The following is a 25,482-nucleotide window of genomic DNA, read 5'->3' as shown; positions in this document are numbered from 1 at the left end:
TACTTGGCCATTGCGCCTTTTACAGCCTTCTAATTAGTCAAGCACTTGAAACTGATGGGGTTAATTTACGTGATTCTTTTAATTTGATTCATTGTAATTCTGACAGCAACACGAGCATGAATATCTTAAATACACATCTTAACACAACTATGAATGGATTAAGCTAACTCTTTTTCCACGTGCATTTCCTTTGACCACAGACGCACAAATAGTTGGATGCTCATAAGATAATTGCTGAGTGCTTCGCATATGCAATTAAAGTTATGAGTCCCCTAATGTTTAATATGGGATGCGTTATAGTGCATTTTGTACCGGTTGTTGCACAGTGGTGACAGGAAAAGTTCCCCGTTTCAACTGTGCATGTCGTCATTGGTTTAAAGTCTTTTTTCTTCCTTTTCCACACATAGGCATAACCAATGTCAACGATACAACAGTGTGTAGTTATACAGCGTCTAAATCCAACGTCATATAATATCGTTTATTTGGGGGGTTAGATCTCGTAAATATAAATGTGTCGTTAAATCCGGTACCACCCGACACAGCCAATTAGTAAGGTTTGTCACGTACACAAAACGTGCTAATTCGTTACGAGTACAGCAACACCAGTGTGTTGAAGAACACATCCACAACGTTTACAATCTGAGCACGACGTTTCGCCAGTAATTACAACTAGCTTCATCAGGCGACAGTCAGATTTGTGAATAAATCCTCCCCTTTCGTTCCTTAAATAGAGGGGTGGATGTGATGACGTCACTTGTGAACCCTCCTTGAGCGAAGTGGGGGGGGGGGGGGTTAATGAATTCATATAAATGACTATGGGTATCCATTGCCGGTTGGGTTGTTCATATGGCAATCGACATACATTACGCATGCACATTTTGCATCCACGTTGTTCTTGCACCTCCTCTCGTTTGCGTGCAATAAAATAGCAGTGCCTGTTATTGTCTGCGAACAGGTGATCCCCATTGATGTATGGTGGCCTGTTTCGGCATGCGTTTAAACAATGTCTTATTTGACGATTCGCTTCTTTAGCACCGTACGTCGCCATCCGTGCTCATCTCCGGACACTGTATGGGAAAAAACAAGTGGACATATGTATTTTATATCGAGAGAGTCATAGTCAGAGGGAAAATGGAAGATATTGTGCCTGGGACAGAAAAGGGGGTGGGGAGTCAATACGGAGGATGTCTGGGAGAAGGGAGACGGTGGCGGGAGTGGAGGAGAATGCACGACGCCCCACTGAGCAGAATCAGAAATCTTTATTTAGACCCGGAGGAGGAATCCGATGAGCTATGAAACTCGTTTTCTCAGATGTCCAGTTTTGAGCGGGTCAGCGAGTTGCCAACAGCAAACGATAGAGGAAAAAAAGCGATCAGAGTGCAAAATAGAGAAAAACGTAAGCAAGTCACTAAATATAGGTTATAAATAAATAAATGTATTATATGAGTCCGATTTGTCAAGCTTGGCCAAGGCAGCAAAAACACGAAAACAAAAATAGTCGCAGACCACACCGAGATAGCACGGTAGTCGTCCATCAATAAAAAATGTCTCATTAACACCGAACCATCGATACACAGGTAAGGATTTAAGTTACAAATCACATTTGCGAATGTGGCTGTATCCAGCACTGATCTTCTGCTTCGGGATATTTCCGGAACGTACATTTCATTTTACGATGTTAAAGGGAAGAAAGAAGGTTGTTCCAAAGCATCGGTGCTGCACCGGCAAAGGCTTCGTCACCTATTCCAATCCTTGTTCTGGGGCTTTTTAAAAGGCAATTATATGGACACCTTGGGTTTCGCAACGGGGATAATAAATTGGCTAAGTATAGAACAGAGTTTGTCAAATAAGGATTTTATGGATGAGCAACAGTTGCCTGGGGGCCTTGAAAGAGAAACCTTTGGGTTGCTGGAGCGGAGATTGCGTACGAGGGAGTTGAGGTGAGAGGGGGAGAGGTGGTGCAAGGGGTGAGCACATGGAGCATTCTGAAGGTGGTGAGTGCGATCGTGATCCTGATCCGAGATCGGACTCGGAGCCACACATTGGAGTAGAGAGAGAGAGGATGAAATATGCCAACAGAGTCAAATGCTTGTCTTCTTGATTGCCACAACAGACTTCTTTGCGCAGGTTCCCGTCCATGCCACTTAGTTTTCATCGGCATTTTATTCTGTGTCCCAAACAAACGAGGTGCAACATCTATCCTGCGGCAGGGTAACGTGCGGTGATCCTTGCCTGGTAAGGCTGAAAGTGCAACATGAGTGATGATCATCGCTCAGGGGACAAAGACATCCACACGTGTATCAGGCTTTTTACGAGCAGCTTTTAATGACGAGGGTTTCACATGTTTAACGGTTCTTTAAATGGCCCCAGTCACACGAGGAGAAGAGCAATGAACATGTTTTTTTTGTCGCGGTGACTCGCATTCCGAGGCAGGTGGAAACAGCTGGGATGGAAAATAACATTAACCTTGTGAAAGCGTCATTTCTGGGAAACTGATGTGTAGCCACGCGTGACTTTGCCAGCGCAGTGGATATCGGTGTGGGCCCCTCCCCCCCCCCCCCGGGGTCACATTCACACAAGAACACCTGAAGTTGTGATACGGTTTGCGCATTAATATGCCCGACTAGGCTTGACGCAGCGTGTCACGTTGGGACCGATACGACACCTCCTCCAGATCTCCAAGCATTTTTTTGTGATCTGAGTTAAAAAACATTCGTTGGTTTTGTGGTGGAGCGCGCACGACATTCAGCGCTACACTCCACCGCAAAAAAACATTTACGTCGCATCGTTTGCGAAAGAACATGACGCCAAGTGTTTTTTTCTAAACCTTCGTACTTGAACTAATGATGGTGTAAATTGCCGATGTAATTAAGGTGCGTGGACAGCTCGCAACTTGGAAGCGAAGTCTCATCTTCCTCTTGAACGACCGGTGTCCGAAAATGTGATGGGATAATTCGCTGTGAGATGTGCGGTAGAAGCTAGGCTGTAAAGCCTGTTCTAAGGGTGCTCTCCCATATCAGTCTTATAGTCCGTTTGCCGATTCTCATGTTTTCTACCTGCTTACATTCGATGACGGCTTGCACATGGTAAAAACCCGTGTGCGATGTTCAATGATCTGAAAACAAATATCCTCAAGCACCTAAGTGGCAGCGTCAAAGGGGTGTGTATAATATATCTTTATTTGCATTGGAGATGAGTACCTTGATTCAGCCATATGATGTAGAGGACAATGGGGCATGGGAGAGTTTCTTGAAACGCCAAAAAAATATAATGAATGGTCATGTTTGACATCAGCTCGTCCAGATTTCACTGGACGCTTCACACGAGACAATTAAAGTTTAACTTTCCTATTTTGAAGGCAACGCTGGCAGATATGCGACGCATGGACATGTAATGATTTCACTGGTTTGTTTGCATTTCAATATATTATTCAGTGCTGTGGATTTTGTTTAGTGTTCACGTGAGCCAGTGATTAAAATAGGATCATCGGTTGTTTACATTCCATTCATTTAACTTGCATATCATATGAAGGCTGCATACAGGGTTTTTGAATATGCTGCTTCTGGCAGAAGGTGTGATGCATGCGAAGTCTATTTATAAGCTACAGATCCGCTGTCATGCGATGATCTATATATAGACCTGGCAGATGGTATAGGTATGTTGTGGGGAGCAAGCTTCCAAAGATGTATGAAGGCTGCTTATAGGCTTTTGTAACACATCGTTGCTGCATGTTTTAAACTTAAATTATTTGCAATGCACACGCATAAATGTGATGCCTTGGTGAAATACACTTGAGCTCGTGTTCAAACTCACATGCCTATTTTAGGAGCTTACAAACTGCTGCCAATAATTTACTGTATATCTGCTTCTTAGACCGACTAAACCGCTTGAACAAGTGCACACCCGAAGCATAAACTCTGTGAGCATCTCGTTTAATTTATAGTCCGTGTTTCCAAGGACAAAAATTGCACATTATCAATACATCGACCTGGCGGTCACGCTCGCCAGGAACCCTTTCCCATCAGCTTCATTTTTTTTTCCGCCCAATTGTTTTACACAGCTCTTGGACAGACGTGCGGCATTGTTGGTTTCTATCCTAGAGGGGTAAGTGTTCTCACTCAGGGGCTGTTTAAGTGATGGGAGAAACCTGAGCTGTGGCTGTAACAGCGTTGCCCTGTTTCCTGGGGATATCCAGAGTCTTTATTATTTTGCTCACAGGATCCCCCAAGGAGATCCGCGCTGCCACATTACCGCACCACTGTGTGGAGTTCTCCATTCCTTCCCTGGCCTCCCTCAACGGCCGTAATGCTGCAATGCCTCCGAAGGGATATTTTTTTTTTTAAGAAACACACATGTGGCCGGAGCAAGGCAATGAGGTTTCTGGCACATGCGGCCTGAGTTCCAGCTGAGATTAATGGTCCAAAGGCAACGAGACGATGAAGTAACAACATGTCATTATCCAGCACCTCTGCTGCAGCCTTTATTCAGGCACAAAGTGAAGTGAAGGATGATCAAGTGGGCTGGCAATAAAGTCACGTTTTTTTTAAAGGTTGTTTTCATTTACAATTGTTTATATACTTTTTTGATATGATAACATCCCATGTTAAATTACATGCTCGACTTTCGGAAATTACTATATAATTATATATATTTATATACATTTAACCACTTAAGGAATATCGTTAAAGGTGAAGAATGAAGGCTATGTTTTTGGATCTTTTTTTTTAGGCACCACAAGAGTAATATATCACCAAAGGGAGGGAGATGAAACTAAATCCCATTGTAGATGAGAAATAGAGTTCACAACAAAGCAGTTATTGGGTGACCTGTGGCTCCTCGCCCTCTTTAAAAAGGCTCCCTAAACGGCAAGATCACGCCAGGTTATGTTTGCCCGAAGAATTTTACTGCGGCGGCGCATGCAGGCATGCATCGGCGTCACTAATGAGCAAGCTGTGTGTCCGGCCTGCCCGGCATCGTCAAATCAGTGCCTCATCACACCCTCCGAATCTTTTACCCGGCAAAAAAGCAGCTTTTTTTCGTGTGTTGTTGTCTACAAACAGGGGGTGACCAGTCTGCTCTTGACATTCAAGGCGGTGCTCTGTATATTCTTCATTGAACGGGACCAAGATTGCCCCAACTCCCTTTTCCCTTGGCTTTTTGTGCGAGTGTAGGCCGATGGTCTGGGGGTAAACACACTGAAGTAAAGACACTCTCGTGCATGTGTGAGAAGCTAACATCCTGTTGCAAAAAAAAAACACTCGAAATATTTCCGCAATTAAAATTAAAAAATGTTAACATTTCACACAGAGGCATATCAAAAGGCGGGGATGGGTGGGAGGAGGGCGATGGACGTGATCGCAACCGGCCTTGAGAGCCTGAAAATTGATATTGTATTGCCCTATTTAAAAGTCTTGAAATATCGGGGCCGCTATCACCCTCGTCCCCCACCCCCTATGAGAAGTGTTTTAGATCCGTCACCGATTTGAGAGCATATCCCATCTCCTCACTTAACCCCTCTGGAAGTGAGCCTGTTTTACAGAAGTTCATAGTCTTGTGCTGGGAAACCGAATGATTGAATGAAACTTAATGTTTCTGCAACTGGAGCGTTTATTTTTGGTGTTAAATGCCGCTATAATTTCTTCACACGATAACGACTACAATTTACACGACTATGCTCATCTAATTGCAATTTTAGGTGAAAAATGTATCTGCAGGTGTTATCGCATGTGCCATAAAATTAATTACCGAACAGCAATGTTTGCTCCTTGTCTGTCAAGACATTTACATTAGGATTATGGATATTATTTCACAGACATTCGACGTGACATTTGGACATCATATGAATAGTATATAAATAAATAAGGTGAACCTAAGATTTCCAAAGTTACTGTTGCAGCAGCAATGGAACAAAACACACCGTTTTTCCTTTTTCTAGTGCCTAATTTGCAAGTATTTGCATCAAAATCAATGTTGTTTTTTATTTATCTGATTTCAAAAATCAGCACGAGCATTGGTGCCAAAATACCACGATGTGAGGTGTTTCCTATGTGAAATGATGAGCACGTAAACATTATGCTCAACACAGGAGCGAGTGTCCATCAATTAGGAGCCTTAGGCATGCATCCAAGTGTCCCTTGAAAAGGAGGTCTTTAACCTGGCATGGTTGTCACCTGGTCTGAAATAATGGGCTTGATTAAATGGATTTGGAAAGGACGATATCAACACTTTAACACGTAGGCTTTCGCGACCAATATCATCCATGATAGAGGTTTTGGGGTTATATCGCGTAAATATATAAATGTGTCGTTAAAACCCGCCACTACCCGACACAGCCAACTAGTAAGGGTTGTCACTCATAATCAACGATTTTTGGGTTTAGAGCGCGTTTATTTATAAATGCGTCGTAACCCTCCACCACCCGACACGGCCAATCAGTAAAAATGTGTCACGTTGACAAAGACAAATAGTTCACTGCTTTAGCCCACCGGTGTGTTGAAGCAACAACATTTACAATTTGAGTACGACGTTTCGCTGGTAATTGCAATCAGCATCATCGGGCAATTCGCCAGAATGGTGAGGCTCTCATGTGTCTCCCGTTCTTATATAGAGCAGCAGCAGGGTGACGTCATCATTAACTCATTAACTCATCAGGTGCAAAGATTCAAGGGGGGAGTGATTGTAATTATATACTAGATTAGTAATCAGGCTATTGTTACGATGCGAGTTGTAGATTAGTAATCATTTGGAATGTGTTTTATTGTGATTACGCTACATTAGTAATCAGTTAGTGGTTGTTTCCCTTATAAGTAATTGTAATGTATCTTATTTAATAATACGCTTCTAGGCCGCACTAAGCCTATAGCTGTCTGAGCGATTAAAGTTATTTCTGTTTCTCTCAATTTCAATCGATTCTCTAATTAGTCTTTGCCAGTAGTAACTAGTTTTACACAACACTTCCACGTTGTCAAAATCAATTGAGTGTCCCTGTTGGCATGCATGTTCTGCTACTGCCGACAGTTGTGTTTGTGATAGTTTAATATTTCTCTGGTGTTCTTTTAGTCTTACACTAACGTTACGCCCTGTCTGTCCAATATAGCATCTGCCACATACACAATTAATCCGATATACACCTTCTGTTGATAATTTAGGTAATTCGTCTTTAGTGCACGTTACTAGTTGTTGAATTTTGTGGTACAGTACACAAAATTCAACAACTAGTAACGTGCACTAAAGACGAATTACCTAAATTATCAACAGAAGGTGTATATCGGATTAATTGTGTATGTGGCAGATGCTATATTGGACAGACAGGGCGTAACGTTAGTGTAAGACTAAAAGAACACCAGAGAAATATTAAACTATCACAAACACAACTGTCGGCAGTAGCAGAACATGCATGCCAACAGGGACACTCAATTGATTTTGACAACGTGGAAGTGTTGTGTAAAACTAGTTACTACTGGCAAAGACTAATTAGAGAATCGATTGAAATTGAGAGAAACAGAAATAACTTTAATCGCTCAGACAGCTATAGGCTTAGTGCGGCCTAGGAAGCGTATTATTAAATAAGATACATTACAATTACTTATAAGGGAAACAACCACTAACTGATTACTAATGTAGCGTAATCACAATAAAACACATTCCAAATGATTACTAATCTACAACTCGCATCGTAACAATAGCCTGATTACTAATCTAGTATATAATTACAATCACTCCCCCCTTGAATCTTTGCACCTGATGAGTTAATGAGTTAATGATGACGTCACCCTGCTGCTGCTCTATATAAGAACGGGAGACACATGAGAGCCTCACCATTCTGGCGAATTGCCCGATGATGCTGATTGCAATTACCAGCGAAACGTCGTACTCAAATTGTAAATGTTGTTGCTTCAACACACCGGTGGGCTAAAGCAGTGAACTATTTGTCTTTGTCAACGTGACACATTTTTACTGATTGGCCGTGTCGGGTGGTGGAGGGTTACGACACATTTATAAATACACGCGATCTAAACCCAAAAATCGTTGATTATGAATAACATTGGTCGCGAAAGCCTACGTGTTAAAAAGGGTTGTCACGTAAACAGAACGTGCAAATTTGTCACGAGTACAGCACACCGGTGTGTTGGAGAGCCAAGCCACAACATTTACATCTGAGTACGACGTTTCGCCAGTAGTTACAACTAGCTTCATCATGTGACAGCCAGATTTGTGGAGAAGACTTACTGTTTCGTTCCTTATATAGAGGCGTAGATGTGTTGACCATCCTTCTGCGATCTTGCACAATGTGGGGGGGGGGGGGGGGGGGTTACTGAGGCAACGTATATTAAGCATGCGCATTATGCGAGCCCTTTGAACTTGTCCTTCCTGTCTATTGTGTTTATTAAAATAGCCCTACCAACGGTAGTACACTGCTCTTTGCAGGCATGCATTTAAATAATGTATTATTTGATGATTCGCTTCCACGCAGCACTAAGACGGTAGCTATCTGAACGGTTAAAGTTATTTTGATTTCTTTAAATTTCGATAGATTCTCTAATTAGTCTTGGCCAGTAGTAGCTAGTTTTGCACAAAACTTCAACATCATCAAAATCAATTGAGTGTCCTTGTTGGCACGCGTGTTCTGCTACTGCTGACAGTTGTATGTCGGAGAATTTAATATTTTTCTGATGTTCTTTTAGTCTCGTGCTGATTATTCGTTCTGTTTGCCCAACATAACATTTACCGCACGTGCAGTTATTCTTGTACACACCTTCTGTTGATAGCTTCGGTAATACATGTTTTGTACCAGATATTAATTTCTGTATTTTATGTACTGTGACAAATCTGACTCGGATGTTTTGTTTTTACAAACATCTGGCTAGTTTATCAGTTACTTCCGCAATGTACGTATTTTGATCGTTTTAATTACTAGGGAAGTTTCAATGCTCTTGTTATTTGATTTGGTATTCAATGCCATGTTGATTTGTGCATCATTGTAACCGTTCAAAGCGCTGCAAATGAATATGCTGCAAATGAATGTGCACATTCCACTGGATTTTCAGATTATTCTTTAATCGAATATTAAATTCAATAAAACGATGGATTATAATTGTATTGCAAATCTGCATTGGAACCATATAAATAAAATCAGCATGTATAATCAATAACCATCATGTTATGATGATATTATTTATATTTCTGTATACTTGATCCTTTGTTCATTAAGTATAGAAGTAAATAACATATATTTCCAACATGTGTTTAATATGCTTTTTCACGTGCCAATTATGTAGTGACCTCCACACATAACTGTGACAGTTATGACCAAATCAGCATCCAATGAGTCAGGATCTACCTTCACTCTCAGACAAATACCCCGATTGCCGAGCACATGCAAATTGCAATGTTGCTCTGAGAGGTTAATTGCCAATCAATCTCTGCCATACATAGATGTTTACTCATCTTGATTATTTGTTTTAATAGAAAAAATATGCGTGGTTAATATTTAGTCAACATAACACTCTTTCAAATCGCAATATGTTGTGATTATTTTATGGAACGTGGTGTTAAATAAGCATTACAGACTTAATAACGTGTTATACATAAGTGCTACCTAGATTCAGTAGCTATTAATTTCCTTGAAGTATGGTTTAATGTACAACAATATTTTATTTTAAACGTGTTTTTTTGTAATATGTATTTTTTTAAATCCTTTATATTAAGTTCGCTTGCTTGCTTGCGTGCTTGCTTGCTTGCTTACGACCGTGCAAATCTTTCGGTCGTTTTTAACCCACTTCCCGTTATCCAATCGAGCTGACATTTTGCACACAGACTCGTTGTGCGAGACAATTAATGTTTGTGAAATTTTTTTTCCAAAATTTTACACTGTTTATGGAAAACTAATTAAATATTTAATTACCAATTGCTTAATGCTGGCAGATAATCATCTGACCCATAGGTGGCAGCCATCTCAAGCCAGAGGACGAGAGGACTCTAGCCACCACGCATATAAAGGATTTAGAGTGAAAAACTTTGTTTTTACGGGTTAATTTTTACTAAACGAAGTACTGCTCTATACATTCTATCCAAATTGTAAGGATCCCTTTAAAATGTTTCCGTGTTGCTCACGGTCCAATCTTGGGGTGCACTGGGTCACTGTTGAATAACACATTTAGTTACAGCCTCCAGCCGTCGTGCAAAGAGCTAACGTGTACTTCGTGCCTGAAATAGCTCTGGTTTGTCTTACAACTGCTGATTTGTGTTGAGCATAGGTCAGCTTTCTTGCGATCTTCGTAAATGTGTGAGATCTTCAGAGTGGGCAATCGGAATCACACCTTGTGACTGCAATTCCCAACTTCCACGTCAGGTGCAGTTGTTGCTGTTTTTACACCAAATATTACCCTGTCTTCTGGAAAACTAAACCCGACTGCGCATCCAACTATGTTTGGTTGAGGTCGACCATCGCAAGCCCTGGAGCTAACTGCAATGAAAACTCGACGTTCATCTCCACACTATTTCCAGAGCACTGTGCTTATAACAAGCGGCGCAAACATTTCAGCCGAGACAAATCTCTCAGCATTTTGCAGGATTAGAGATTTTATGTCTATGTAATCTTTGTTGCAGCAGTGTTAAATTTATCAAAGGCTGTTAATGCTTGTGCTGGTTTTCCAGTGGCACTGCTTATTAAGGCTTGACACGTTGTAATGTGGAAAGATTGGCTTGCCGTGTTATGCTCGCAGGGAAACGTGAAGTAACACGCAGTAAATTAGTTTAGCCTGCAGTTTTTTTTATTCACATTGAAATTTCCAAAGGGTTAATTTTATTACTGCCCAGCTGTGGACATTGACTGATCCTTTTGAAATTACTCCAAATATAATGGTTAATGCACAATATGGCACTTTCCTTTGTGTGTTATTTCATACTCCAATGTAGTGCTACATTTATTGTACACGCTATGGTAATAAATGTTGAAATAAAACAAACCATAATATGGCATGAGTGCAAGGATCATTAAATTATGTTTTAAATAACTGGAATAATAATACTAAGACAAAATGGCATTGGCAATTTGTGTCGGCGGTACTGGCCATTTTTCTCAGATGAATGAACCACATTTCCATTTATATTATACGTGATCATCATGCAATTTTAAAGGCAGTGATTGCCCTTTTTGCATGACAAAAACAAGTGTGATGATTGCATCTACACTTGCAACCACGACCGTTTCACACACCCTGTGAACAGGGCCAGATTAGTGCCAGGGGCTTCAGGGACTTGCAGACCAGGGTCTCAGATTTTGAGGACCTCCAAAAATATATACTTATTTATAATGGTTGAAACGCAATATTACAGCACGATGATAAATCCTGTGGGTAATTTGGTGATTAAGACCATAGCATCACTATGTGTATTACTTGCCACTTGCATGCCAAAATGTAATTAGCTTTCATTTGTTTTTATTTTATTTTAGCTTTACAATTCACACATGACATTTAAACACCATCTAGAAAGGAAATAACCAATGTAACAACAAGAAAGTGTTTGGCATCAGGCATGCACACATTCACTGCTATCTAGTAACATAAAGGGGAACAAATGGAATATAAATCTTGACTTAAAGCTTTCGTGACCGCAGGAATTCATTTTTTTTGGGTCTTTCGGTAAAGTCACGTAGATAGGTTCAAAGAAAGTACCAAAAAACTATGACGTTTCGATTGCAGCACAAGCGGTTGTCATCAGGAAAAGGGGGTTAGCCTCGAAAGGCAAACTGTTTATAAAGGTTTAGAGACGGGCGTAGCCCAAGTGTCAGCAGCATGGGCGGGGTAGCTAATGTTAATGTGAGGGAAGTTGCTGCTAGAGCTGCTAAAGGTGATGTTAGTTGTTGTTAGTATAGGTTGCTGGTGGACGGGCTTCCACCAAAAAATGGAGTGGACATAATGGTCCTGGTGGTGGGCTTCCACCAATTAAAGGGCTGCCAGGCCTAAAATTGAAACATTAAAGCCAGTTATGACTTAAACTCGTTGATAACGTCCTTCCAGTGATTGCTGAGTTTGTACCCATCTTCTCGGTTGAAATTGTGTCCACGTCTGTTTATATGAATGACTTCATGAACGAATTTTTGTTGAATCTTTATTGATAAATGGAACATACATATATGGGCCCCCAACGCTGTTATAACACCCCGAGGCCCCTATCAAATTTAATCCGGCCATTCCTATGAATGCAATTTTCAAGCATCTCCAGTGCATTCAAAACCAGCTCGCCCGCTCAGTGCTCAGCACTAGACAGCGACCCTTTCATCCATACCTCCGACATTCTGAATCAACTTCACAGGCTTTCGGTGCAACGACGCATCCAGTACAAAGTCGCTGTCCTCCGTTACAGAGCACAAACACGCGTCCTGGGTCAACCGGCCCAGTTAGCTGCCGACGTCTCGTCGTACATTCCATCTCATAACCTCCGGTCTGCCTCAAGTGGTCTCCCACCGCCTTGCCAAGCACCGTCTTTACAACCAGACAAGGCAGACGTTGCTTCTCTGTCGCAGTTCTCTGGAATGCACTCACTCTGCATGTTGGCACGGGTGTTGTTGACCTTTTAACTTTTCTTTGATATTAATTTATTCTCCCGTGCCTCTGAACGTCTGTTTAAATTAAATTGTGTGCGCGTCGCAAATTTGATCCATGTAGGAATGAATCTGTTACCCCTGTATCAATGTACATGAGGTGTATTTACACGTGTAATTTTATTTAAACGTTCCAGCTTGTATAATCTTGCAGGCAGTACTGTGCGATCCTTGTTTATGTGAGTTAGTCATGGATGATCTGAAAACAGGTGCATTTTTTAAGGCCTGTGCAAGCATTGGTACAAATTTCACGCTGATCTGGAATAGCTAACTTAGTGCCATGTATAACTATCTAGAACACATTACTCACTATTATACAAACACTGATTTCAAATATAAAATAAAATAAAAAGATGGCACAAATGTGTTTTCCTTTGCCTCATTACATTCAAAAGCTGGACTGGTCAAAAATCTATTAGCATTATAGTTAATGGAGGCTTCTTGTTATACAGGCACAATGCAATTTCAGCTTTACTCGAAGCCACGTCTTTATATACCATACACACCATAAACAGTTGCAATATGTACACGATTGGCACGGTTGGCTACGCACGGTGTAGAAGAAATTCAACATACATAGAAGTTTTTTTTACTTCTTTTTTACTTTTTTGTCCCAGGATAGGATTTCTCTTTCTCTTGGCCTACTTGCAGATGTTATGCCCTGCTGTTTGCGCTGTATCGCATAGTCGCACGCTTACCGAGGAACCCATACTTGACCATACCATTCATTCGCATGTCTCATCTCTGTCTGTCCCTCTCTCTCTCTTCTGCATCGCTGGTGCAGACGGGGGTCCCTTCCCTCCCGCTGGTGCGCGAGGAGCCCGGGGCCACGATGCCAGCCGTGGACCCTGCGGCAGCGCGAGCAGCAGCTGCAGAGTGAGCTGCTGCAGCTGAAGCAGCAGCACCAGCTTCAGCAGCAGCTGCTGCTCGCAGATTTCCAGCAGAGGCAGGAACAGCTGGCCCGGCAACACCAGGCTCAGCTCCATGACTACATCAAGGTGCGCGAGGTCATCCTTCGTTGAGCTATCATTTTTGTTTGTTTTCGGGTCGCGCCGCGTGCGGTTCAGCACGAACCACACGTGCTGGGAGCTGGGAGTGAAACGTTGGAGGTCGTGCCGAACAACACCGCAGTAGAATCCAGAAGAAAAAAAACTTTGGAAAATCGTACGTGACAACCGTGAAAACCTACGCAGTAGTCTTTGATTGATTAAATCAGCATCGTATGGTACTCCTCTCTCCTGGGGGTTCTGTCACAGTGGTGGAAATTCTACATGCCGATGACGGGTCAGTCAATGCATAGAACTACCACTGTTAACTTCTCTCAGAATGGCAATTTTTTGTATTGATCTTGAAGGGCTGATGGATTAATTCACATAGCGCCCTGAGAAATAAATTTTTAAGACCCTTATACATTTTTATTAATTATTATAATTCAATTTCCGACCGCAATTATGATTGTGAGGCAAATGGTCCACCTCAGTACCACTCAATTATAGAACTCAGTGACTGGAGTAGTTAGGCCATACTTAACCACACTGGTAAATGCGAGTCAGTGAAGGGAGGGCCCAGGATAATTTTGGATAGTACTCGTCACTGATGTAACCGTGATAAGGAATCTAACGTAGTGTCCCGCATTCAAACGCGTGCACTAACGACAGCACCACCTCTCCCAAGTGATAGGATTATTAGTGTTCGATTATTTTTATTTAATGTAAGAAGTATAATTCTATTGCAACATTACGGACACCTGATAAACGTTATGCAGCTGTTCGTGTATGTAGATTCTCTCTGAAAGACACTTCGTGATAAACCTGGTTTATTCAAGACTGCTTAAGGAATGGGGCTCCAGTTGCTGAGGTCTCAATTTATTTTTGTTTGGCCTCTTGCTTTCTGACTAATGCAACCTTGGGGATTCTGGTCCCTGAAGAGACACATGACTGACCCAGAATGAGTATATTTGACGATTTATTCCATGCAAAGCATTTCAAAGGACAAGACTATAAATAATCTATTGTCTTTATTTGACCGATGCTCACACTATGCTGCCGCTGTGGTTATTATGTTTTTCAAGGCACAAGAAATGTCAAATCAAATGTTTTTTCCCTAAAAAATGCCTGTGGCCTGTCCACCATGTAACATTTCATTGGCCCAAAATGCAATATCTCTCCTTCAAACGTCCTGCATAAACTATTCATTATTCATCATGTCCTTTTTCATACAATACATACATCTTCTCCAATCATGGAACTCTGCAAGCAAGATAAGAATGATTTTTGCAGTCATCATTGTTTTTATTAGGTGCTGTTATTTATGTTTTGAGAATAGTGAAAATATCACAGCGTAAAATTGTACGTGCTCGGGAAGATTCAAATAAATATTTAAGACATATACATAGTGGAGATTCCAAAAACGTACTTAGGTGACCATCTGCTATTGTATTTAAATCACCTAGTAATGTTAATTTCACAAAACATAGATGACACCAAGCTGTTTGAAATCCTAGATGCATATGGAAAAATAATTTCTCTCGTTGGTGCGATATTCATTTAGTAATTGTGGCTTGCAGAACTGCCCCTTGCACCAACGTGTGTTAGAAGGAAGTTTGCGTTCAGCTCGACATGTTCGGCGCTACCACAATTGATATACGTTGACAAAAGCCTCTAGTTGCTGTTTTGTATTAGGGCCTCGTTTCATAAATACACAGATCCACTTATGAATCTAAAACATGAAGGCCTGACCCCTGCAAGATAAAAAAAACATGCCAACATTACAATATTAACCAGCAGATCTATTCATTGAGAACCGTTTCAACGAGGGCTAAATTATTTGCCAAGGTTATTGAGTGTGCCACGCACATTTGTCAAAGGCTCAATTGAGCTGTAAGGACTGTCAGTCAGTTCATCTTGGCAAATAACAATGTGGGGAATGAATGTGCTTCTCACTTAGCATGCTGAAATATTTTGTATTGCACATATTTTGGAGACGCACAGAAGCTGGTCTTATATAGAATTTGTTTTGGTTATTTTCATCACCACCACTAAATAGTGTGATGTTAACTACCTCGCCTGGTATACAGGAGGTTGAGATCCTGACCCTGATGCCTGTATATTTGGAGGTTGTATATTTCCCCCGTGGTCATATGGATTTTTCTCCGGGTACCCGGGTTTTTTCTTCCACATTTAGAAACCATGTGTTTCTAGTATTTAGCTGCTATACATTTCCACATGATAAGCCACTTCGTTGAGCTATCATTTGTGGCCAGGTCGCTTCTGAAAAAGAGATATATAGCTCAGTGGGCCTTACCTGGTAGAATAATTGAGTTTAAATGTGAGTATTAGGCTCGAGCATCCTAGAACACTGTCGTTAGAAGTGTAGTTGATAATTAATCTATTGAGTCATCCAATATTTTTTTTGGGTATCTTTAACATGGTGAGAATTAAAAATAAATATTTCTATTTGCATAGTAAAAGCCAGATATTTGGCTATTATTGGCACGTGTTCAATATATGTAAAGTAGTTTTTGCACCAGATTAAGAGGTCACAGATAGGGAGACAGGTGGTGGAGTACAGGAGCCGATGGCAAGAAGATGTCAAATGTGAATAAACATGTTGCATAATTGGTCCAACATACAATAAATCTAACTGTAAATACAATGTGTTGGCAGCACAAATTTGTTCATAATGACTGTAGTGATGGCTTATGTGAACTGAACATTATATTTTTTGCAGGAAGCTGTATTTATTGGCAGTCGATGTGTTTACAAGAAGAGCCAATATTTGTGTTCATTTGAAGTACAATTAATGACCGTATTAGGATGCATTAGACTTGCTTAAAATGTGGCCTTTTGTTGTATGGAATTGATTCTGGTCGATGCAATTGTGTGTTTGTGGCTGTATTACAGTGGGTCTCACATTTGTATTATGTATTACAAATGTGAGTCCACATCAATAAGGAATAATCATTGGAATTTAATAATAATAATCATCATGAATTTATACCGTTTCATGCCCGACTGGATGAAGGCCTCCCACTACCATGTCAGTTATTAGAGTTGTTTGAACATTCTTCACCATGCTGGTCAGTGCAGGGTGGTGAAGAGAGTGAGACAATAACTCATTTGCTATGAGTAAAAACATTACGCGGAAAACACGGTGTGTCCCAGCTCAAACACCTACCCATATTTGTCTCTCCACATTAAAAACAACATTTAACTGAAGAGACGGACAAGGAAAGCCATCGTGTCGACCGCTTATTTATTTCATGACTAATTTTCGTCCAAGGCAACGCTCATGATTATTTTGCGTCAGGCATTATTTCATTTTTGTCGATCGCCTTTCGAACGCAGAGGAGGATGAACATCAATTCGTTCGACGTTGTGATTTACATCGCGCGATTTTTGCACACAGCGTTGGTGTACGGTGTTTTTTCTGCAATATTTTGCTGTCTTTTCTTGGATTTTCTGTTTGCACTCAGTCACATATTCACTTTAAGATGTTTTTTTGTTCATGTTTTTGTTTTTTGTTTGTTGCGGTTGCACCCGATTCAAGAGCCGAATGGCTCACAGGGCTATACCTAATAAATGAAACTGAAATAAATGAACTTGAACTCGAGCTCCGTAGCGGACGCTCGAATCGGCAGTGATGTCACCGGCGCTGTCGCGCTCTACCCGCGGCGCTGGTGCGTGCGCATGCAGCAGCAGCAGCAGGTGCTGGCGCTCAAGAAGCAGCAGGAGCTGCTGGCCGTGCAGAGGCGCGAGCGCGAGCGGCTGGAGCAGCAGAAGCGCGAGCTGGAGCTCGAACTGGAGCTCGAGAGCCAGCGGCACGAGCAGCACCTGCAGGTGCTGCGCAACAAGGAGCGTGGGCGAGAGAGTCAGTGCCATGCCAGCGCTGGGCTGCCGAAGCAGCAGCGAGGCAAGTAGAGCTCCCTGCCGCCTCTGCCGCCCCCCCCCCAACCCCTTGCCCCCCCCACTTCCCCCCCACCAGACTCTCACCATAGCACATTTCTAATGCACTCAGCCTGACTTGAGCCTCCGTCCCTGGGTTGACTATTTTATAACAAAACAAAAAATACTAGATGTGTTAATTTGTTACTTGTGCCATTCTTATCGCGCACGAGGTTTTCATAGTGGCACAATGCGTCACAGACATATACAGTCTTTCTGTAGGAGGCGGTGTTGCTATGTGGTTTTATCCAGTGAAGTAATTTGCAGGTAATTTGGTTTTTATTCGGCAAATTTGAACCGTGATTCCAGCACTCGTGGCCTCCTCTTTTTACAAATGGTGGCACAGGTTCTGTGACGTTCACCGTCATGGAGATGGAACGTATATTTTGTTGAATGCACTCACAGTATTGACCAGGCTGGCCGCCAGGCTCGAATCGTGAACCTCCGCAACAAGCAGCTAAACTGATACTGCTCGCCCATGTCACCGCATCAGCACTGCCACTTATACAAAGGGCAGTTAAAAATTCAATTTATTGCAGGAGCATAATTAAAAGTACGCAAATACTTGTATTTATGAATTTATGCCTTCCATATGCAAATGTTGTACATGTTCTCCTTTTTACTTTTTATTGATATATATATATTTGGGGATTTGGTTTGTGGACACTGTCACTAGAATCAGGACTGTTTTGTTGTGACTCTTTTAAAGTGTCAATAACTCGGCCCTCCCCTGAAAATGTTAAGGTTTTTATTTGAATTCATTCTAAATAAATGTTTCATTATTTAAATGTAGACTCCATATATACATTTATTTTCCTTGTATTTTACAATTTTTTTAACAAGTGTATTTTTTTACGTAGTAATTTTTGTTTTTATTACTCAGAACAAGACAATGTAAATTTACGCGTTAACCTTTGCACTTTTTCTCACATGCAGCTGCAAGTGGAATAATAATTAAAGTCTACATTTTTGTCTTTTCAAGTTGTGTCTTAACCTTATAATTATTTCATTTCCTAAACATTTTTTTATGTTAAATTGTTTTATCTTGTCGTATTATGCTTTACATTATCTTGTGGTAATGACATAATATTGTATGTTGAACTTTTTAGCACCATACGTAGCTAACCATGCTAATTGGATGTGCGGGGGAAGGACGACAAATGAAACATAAATTAACAGTCATAATAAAAATTAGTTTTCAATCTCGATTATTTAAAAGTGCACAGCTCCAGTGGCTTCCTAATATCAGAACGAAGAACGTTCCAGATAGCCGCAGTAACGCATCATTATTCAAGCTTGAGCCATCGGCTAAAACAAGTAGCTTCTTTCTTGAATTTAGCTGCTTTTTTTTCTTCCAAACAGGTCTTACACACAAGCGAGCACCTGCAAGAGCAATTTCTTCGAGCATTTCACACGAATTAGACATAGCCACACATTAAAGCCCGGCTCAATGAGAGTTACAAATTAGGCACGTGTTTTACGACCATATTTTTTTCCCCCTTCGCGATGAGCGATAGGCGTGCACTGCGCTGCTCTGCACGGTCACTGCTCGGGTTGAGGTCTCTTTAGTCACGCTTTTGGTGCTGACCGGCCGTCCGTCGCATCGCGCTGGATATTTCCAACAGGTGCAGTGGCAAGCTCCGAGGTGAAGCAGAGGCTACAGGAGTTTGTTCTCAGCAAGAAGCAGAGGGAGGCGGCTGGAGGCTCGATCTCCGTACCCCTGTCTCAGCAGTACAAACTCTGGTACCTGCCCACCCACCGCTGTCTCATCTCGCATGCAAACATTGGTACATTTCTCACGGGCTTCTTTGTATGTATCTTTCGAGGTATTTGATGGTATTTCAATGGTTTATTCGGCTCACGTAAAATTATTTCTCATTCATGTGAAATATGGAATGTTCATTATGAACATGGGACGTTTAGGGTTGATGTAGCCACTAATTGTGTAGGGTACTATGTTTATTAATCAAGCAGTGTTTGCCATTTGAGTTAAACACATCCTAAATGTGAGGGTGTTGTGATAAAAAAAGATGCTTTGCGGTGCTAGCGGTGCTTCACCTTTTCTGTCGAGCGAACCCCTTATTTTCACTGTAATGGCCATGCGCAGCTGCAAGAGGATAGCAATCTCCAAAGGTCACAATCTGGAAACATACATCCCGTGATGTTTTACGTGCCAATGCTAAAAGCTTCATCTTGGTGGAGCAACCGTAGATGCGTTATGTGTGCAGTCTGTGTACCGCTAACAAAAAAAAAAGAGATTCTTCACGATCAATTTCCAAAACCACTCCACGTGGATTCTTATAACTGATAATGGATTGCGTATGTTTAGGCTCAGTACAAAGCAAAACCCTCCCATGAGTTGATTGCCAATGTTGTTCGAGGCTCCCCTGTCAAGGAATGCGGTCGCCTCTGAGAAACGAGGAAAGAGCAAACGTCTTAATTCCCAGGGCTCTCCACACATCCACAAAGCAACTTACAAAAAATGTTTCTGTCATCACTGCCGCATTGCGTCTTGTGTTGTTGTGATTTGTACCGCATGCCTTACACTTGTGTTCTACCTGGGTACCTCAAATGGATTTCATTATCCCCGAGGCATTCAATTGTTATCCCTTAAATCCTAAAATACATTTTTATAAAAATACATCCGTAGGATGCAGGCAGATTCATCTTTAATACTTGTGAACATGTTGCACTGAAAAATGTAACAGTTTTATATATATATAAAATAAAGCAGCGTAAAAAACAAAGCCAAAATGCTTTTTTTGCTGTATTTGTTCGTGACATGTTCTGCACGTCCAGAGATATTACGAGTATTTTACTGCAGTTAATATAAAGACGTAGAGCATTTGCTTCGAAACTCTTATCAGAAGTTAATATTTCCCTCACAATAAGGCCTGGATCACCGAGTCCAGAAATTAACCACATCTTTTTGCGGTCTCTGTTTCATAGGATGCCCCATTATGGATCCTTGGACCAGAATTCCACGCAACAAAATATGTCACCACCCAACTATCAGCAGTCTCTCGGCACTTATGACCCAAACAATGATTTTCCTCTCCGTAAAACAGGTAATGTATGACGCTACTCAACTGCCTCCTCTTTTTTGGAGTTTCCCAGTGGTCTCCTTGATGCCCAAATGGAAACTATCCAAAGTCACTTATATATGGGCACTTCTACCTTATATATATTTTTGTGGATATAAGGTTACACAATAGCCAAATGGGGGGAAAAAACGGTTCACAAATTATCTTTGACAGAAGGCTCTGAGCATGCCTTTTGAAGTGTCTACTTCAACAGAGCAAAAGCCTTTTCACAAAGATTATTCTGCAAAATGTGACAACCAAACCGTGCTCGTATAGATTGCGCAATGCGCATCAGCAAACGTGCCACGTATGAAGTCACATCAACTGTGAAGAGATCCTTTGTGAATACAGTTATTTAGCTCTCACAAACGTAAATAATACATTGCACGGAGTTTATCAATATTTAATTGCATGTTAATAGGAGGGGCATTTTTTTTTTCTGCAAACAATAACTTTATTGAGCTTTGATACATTTCAGTAATTGCAGGATGTGCTTGTGAGAGATGGCAGGAACATTGTGTGGACCCTGGTTACATAACGGCAGCTCCGTTTAACCACGTCCCCCTGTGGCATGTTACATAAGGCTGCCAGCCTTCATATGCCTATGCTTGACAGGGCAGGACAAGTTCAGAGATGATGTTCATGGAGAAAATAGCAAGGTCACGCATTTTCTGTGTGCCATGAAATGCAACAAATATTCACAGCCCCAGTGTAATTTCTGGAGTTAAACGGTAATATTTAGGCGTATGCGCAATCGTTCATATTATTAGAATGGTTATTGAAATAACCATTTGCTAGTTACAGTCATTAAAAGCAGGTGATTTAAATGTAAAAATACTGCTGGGTATATTAAAGTATCTTGTATTTGAAGGAACAGTGTATACATTTCCGTAACATTCAGTTCAGTCATAGGCTTAATTTTGGCCTTGACACTGTTTCTGATGAGGAAATGGCTATAATACAACATCTATTCCAAAGGGAAGGAGACACACGAGATTGTGATAAAATAAGTAACGCATGTCAATCACTTTACAACCTTTTGTCAATCAACTGTTGAATAATAGTTGGAAGGGCACCACTGAATTTTTTTTAGTTTTGGACGCTAAGGGCAGTTATCATAGACATCATAATCAACATCTAATAAACAGATAAGAAAAGAGTAGTTTGGAGTGCTTTTTGAAAGCTGAATTTGATCCTGAAAAGCAACATAATAGTCTGCTGAGAGATATCACGTTTTTAATCAGTGTTTATTACATGTGATTAGAAAAATGGGCACTGACAAATACAACTGACCGTATATGAAAATGTGCAAAAGAAGCATGTGAAAAGATGTATGCTTGCACTGACAACCGAGAGACACACAGAGTAAACTCGCGGATCGCTGATTGTAGAGGAGAGTAAGTGTACTTGTGCAGGATACATTGCTTAAAGGGATGATGCCGATGGACAAGACCAAGGACAGATTGGCAGCCAACGGAGAGAAAAGTGCCCAATAAGACGACGGCAACAGTATGGATGGAACAATGAGATCAACCGATGCGCAGGAGTGAGATCATTGTGCTCTCACGTAAACTCCGGTCGCCCCTCTCAGCTGCTTTGGCTAGCAGTCGAACAAAGATGGTCATCGAATCGCGCGCTTTCAGACGCGCTTCTGCGGCCGTCTGGAACGCTCTTCCGTCCGATATTAGAAAGCAACTGAAGTAATGCACTTTTAAATCTAGATTGAAAACTCTTTTCTTTGGAACTGTGTTTAGTGTTTAGTTTGATGTCCTTCCCCTGCTTCTGCTATGAACACGGTTAGGCTACTTACAGGTGCAAAAGAAGTTCAAAATACATTCATACATACATAGGATCACGTGGTGTGCAGATAGACAATGGCTGATGATGTTAAATAAATATAATGATGATAATACGTATGTATCATTACTTAGTATTATAGGATATTTTTTTCAACTCAGAGAGGCCTTCAATTGCCAAACTAACTCAAGTGATGACAATGATGATAACATTTGTTAAGTTGTAGCCTTTATCAAGGAAATGTGTGCTTCCATAACAAAAAGATTACCGTTGATTGAACAGAAGCATATGTACAAAATAGACAAGTCTGACACTACGAACCTTTAAATTTGCAATCTGCAGGCACCGAGGGCATTGAAATGAGTTTTGCAACTGGATATCTCGTGACCAGTCTGTGGGAGTGTTGTGTGGCTCAGTTAATTAAAGCAAGAAGGCTCCCTTTATCTCTTGCCTCGGAAAGGCCAATTTAAATTAATTGCAGCACTGAGTGGCGTAATCCAACATGTATGTCCTTGGGAGAGATGGAAGGGGGCGGCGGTGATGGAGAGTCATTGAAGTGTGATAGAGGCCCAGCACCACGAGGATCTCTATGCGTATCGAGCAGCCCATTTGCTGAGAAAGCTGGCATTTTCAATTGCATCCTCCTCCATAAAGAAGGCTGATGCTCGTGTCTTCCAAAAATAGATTTAATCTGCGGCGCTGACAACAATTGGATTCATTTGTGAGTCTAATGACGGGTGCTGGAAGGGCAAAATCACTTGCAGCTACTCAGAGATGTATTTCCCTTTTAAGGCATTTTATTGTCTTGATGGCATTGAATTAACCTTTCCATATTGTTGCAGTGAATTTTTTTCACCAACAATAAAGTGTTCCGTAAGCGCGCTTTTTTTCATAGGTTGGCTCACCTGGCCACCTCATTCATGATTAACAACTCGTGTGCCATATCTCTGGGGGCTCTGACAGGTACAGCACAGGACTGCCAGTAGCTAATAAGGGAAGCTCATCTCTGGTGTCAACTTCATTTGAGCTCCTGCAGAAGCAACATGATATGCACAACAGCAGTGCTAGCCTGGTGGCAGCTGATGCTAAAGTCCCAAGTTTTTTTTTCATTGCTTTATTGCAAACACAGTGAAATACTTTGCCTTTCAAGCAACGAGTCAGTATTATCAGGTCGGAAGCCCTTTCCTCTTATAAGCCTCTCTTTAAAATCTACGGTGTATTTCAGCGATGTCCTTTAGCATTGCGCTGCAGCTGTCGCGTATCTGCGGCGCACCGGATAGAGCTGTTCTCAATATAATTTTTCGTTAAATTGTTGCAGAATTAGCGCTGCGAGCGGTCCCTGCTCTTTGACAAAAGTGGCAGAGCGAGCGAGTGTTTTGATTTGTTCCCGCTTCCCACAGCGTCGGAGCCAAACCTCAAACTGCGCTCGCGGCTTAAACAGAAGGTGGCGGAGCGGAGGAGCAGCCCACTGTTGCGCCGGAAGGGGCCCGTGTCTGCTGCCGTAGCTGCTAAGAAGAGGCCACTGGAGATGGCGGGTAATTGGCCTAACTCCATTATTAACCGGTCTAATCGTTATCCGGCTTCTGACGCACACTCTGTCACCTGATGAATTAGGCTCATTCACCAAAGCACGGTTCTGTGTGATCCGTTGGAAAGTCTTTGCTGTTGCAAGTTTGCTCGTTGCAACGTGGCACGGTTGGCTACGTACGGTGCAAAAAGTGGTTCGACATGCGAACATATTAGCACGTGAAATATTTTTGAGAAAAGTGTTTAATAGGTGGAATTTTTTTTTTATTCTGTAATAGCTGATTTGTTGGGCGGGAGGAAAGTTTTGCTGTACTAGTGACGAATTGGCACGTTCTGTTTAAGTGCAAACCACACTAATTGGCTGTGTTGAGTGGTGACGGGTTTTAACGACACATTTATATATTTACGCGATCTGACCCCAAAAAAAACCTCTGTTATGGATGATATTGGTCGTGAAAGCTTACTACGTGTTAAGTAGTTAATTTGTTAAGTCCCAAGGGTCATGGTGAAAATCCCACATTTCCATGGTGGTGGCCAATTTGGAACGACCACTGTTGAATTCCCACAAAGTGGTTTAAAAAATGTCCCTGAGGGGATGATGGGCCAAGCTTGTCTCAGAAACTGTATTGGAACTTATGACAGCCTTAGTTTGATTACATTTCATAGATGGTGATCCATTTATAGATGCTCTACTGACACTGATAGATACTTCTAATAACCCTTTTACTTTCCTCTTTCTTCTCCACAGATGATTGACATTTTGAGAAAGTGATGGCTCCAGATCTTACAGACAGAGAGAGGGAAAGTGTTTAAATATGTAATACGTGTGTTGAAATTGGTGGGTGGGCATGTCGAGGCTTTGAAATAAAAATCTTGTGTCCTCTCCAATTTCTCCCTATAATTTTTGCGGAATTGTCTATAAATGAATCACCACTCTCTATATAAATAAATGTTTCTGTGATTTTTAAAATTCTGAATCAATATGGGAATGGACCAGAGGCCGCATGCTGCAGCTACAGGTGCCGGGGAGGCTCGTGCTTGCCAGCTGAGTTAATTGATCTTGACGTGCGTCGCTGTATCTGCGCGAATCTCGTAGAATCCCCGCTGAGCGGCAGTGCGCCCGGCTCAAGTCCCAGCTCCCCTGGCAACAGAACGGGCGGCGCCATCGCCACCGAGAACGGAACAGCAGGGCCCCACCTGCCCTCCCAGCCAGAGGTATGTCGCTCTCTCACACCGCTGTTGTGGTGCGCACCTCACAGGGGCAAGCAAGCCGATCGGTGACGGTGTCACCGACTCACAGAACTCCCCACGCACGCTATGGCACAGAGAATGTGTGTGGGGGGTGTTTATGATATGGGGAGCGGTAGTGCAGCGGTTAGCGTGCTGTGCTACGAACCTGGCGACCGAGGTTCGATTCTCGCTCACGGCCAACACCGGTGACGATTATCTGAACCGGTCCTGGACCTCTCCTAGATCGACTCAGCCTGGTCTGTAAACATCACCAATGAGGAGACAAAGTCGGCCG

The 25,482-nt window shown here is 41.8% G+C and overlaps 1 protein-coding gene across 1 annotated transcript in view; it reads left to right on the top strand.

Annotated features, from left to right (window-relative positions):
* The first annotated feature begins 13,340 nt into the window (after positions 1–13,340).
* Positions 13,341–25,482, top strand: part of LOC133346236 (histone deacetylase 4-like) — a 103,105-nt gene continuing 90,963 nt past the window's right edge. Inside the window, 7 exon segments of the mRNA XM_061557776.1 lie at positions 13,341–13,463; positions 13,465–13,605; positions 17,302–17,518; positions 19,176–19,293; positions 20,500–20,618; positions 23,831–23,965; positions 25,054–25,172. Of these exon segments, the coding sequence (XP_061413760.1) occupies positions 13,341–13,463; positions 13,465–13,605; positions 17,302–17,518; positions 19,176–19,293; positions 20,500–20,618; positions 23,831–23,965; positions 25,054–25,172 (972 nt within the window).

This window comes from Lethenteron reissneri, chromosome 23 (assembly GCF_015708825.2).
Source record: "Lethenteron reissneri isolate LAM-NWPU_2019-01 chromosome 23, ASM1570882v1, whole genome shotgun sequence".
NCBI lineage: Eukaryota > Metazoa > Chordata > Hyperoartia > Petromyzontiformes > Petromyzontidae > Lethenteron > Lethenteron reissneri.
This window is presented reverse-complemented; position numbering and strand designations above follow the sequence as displayed.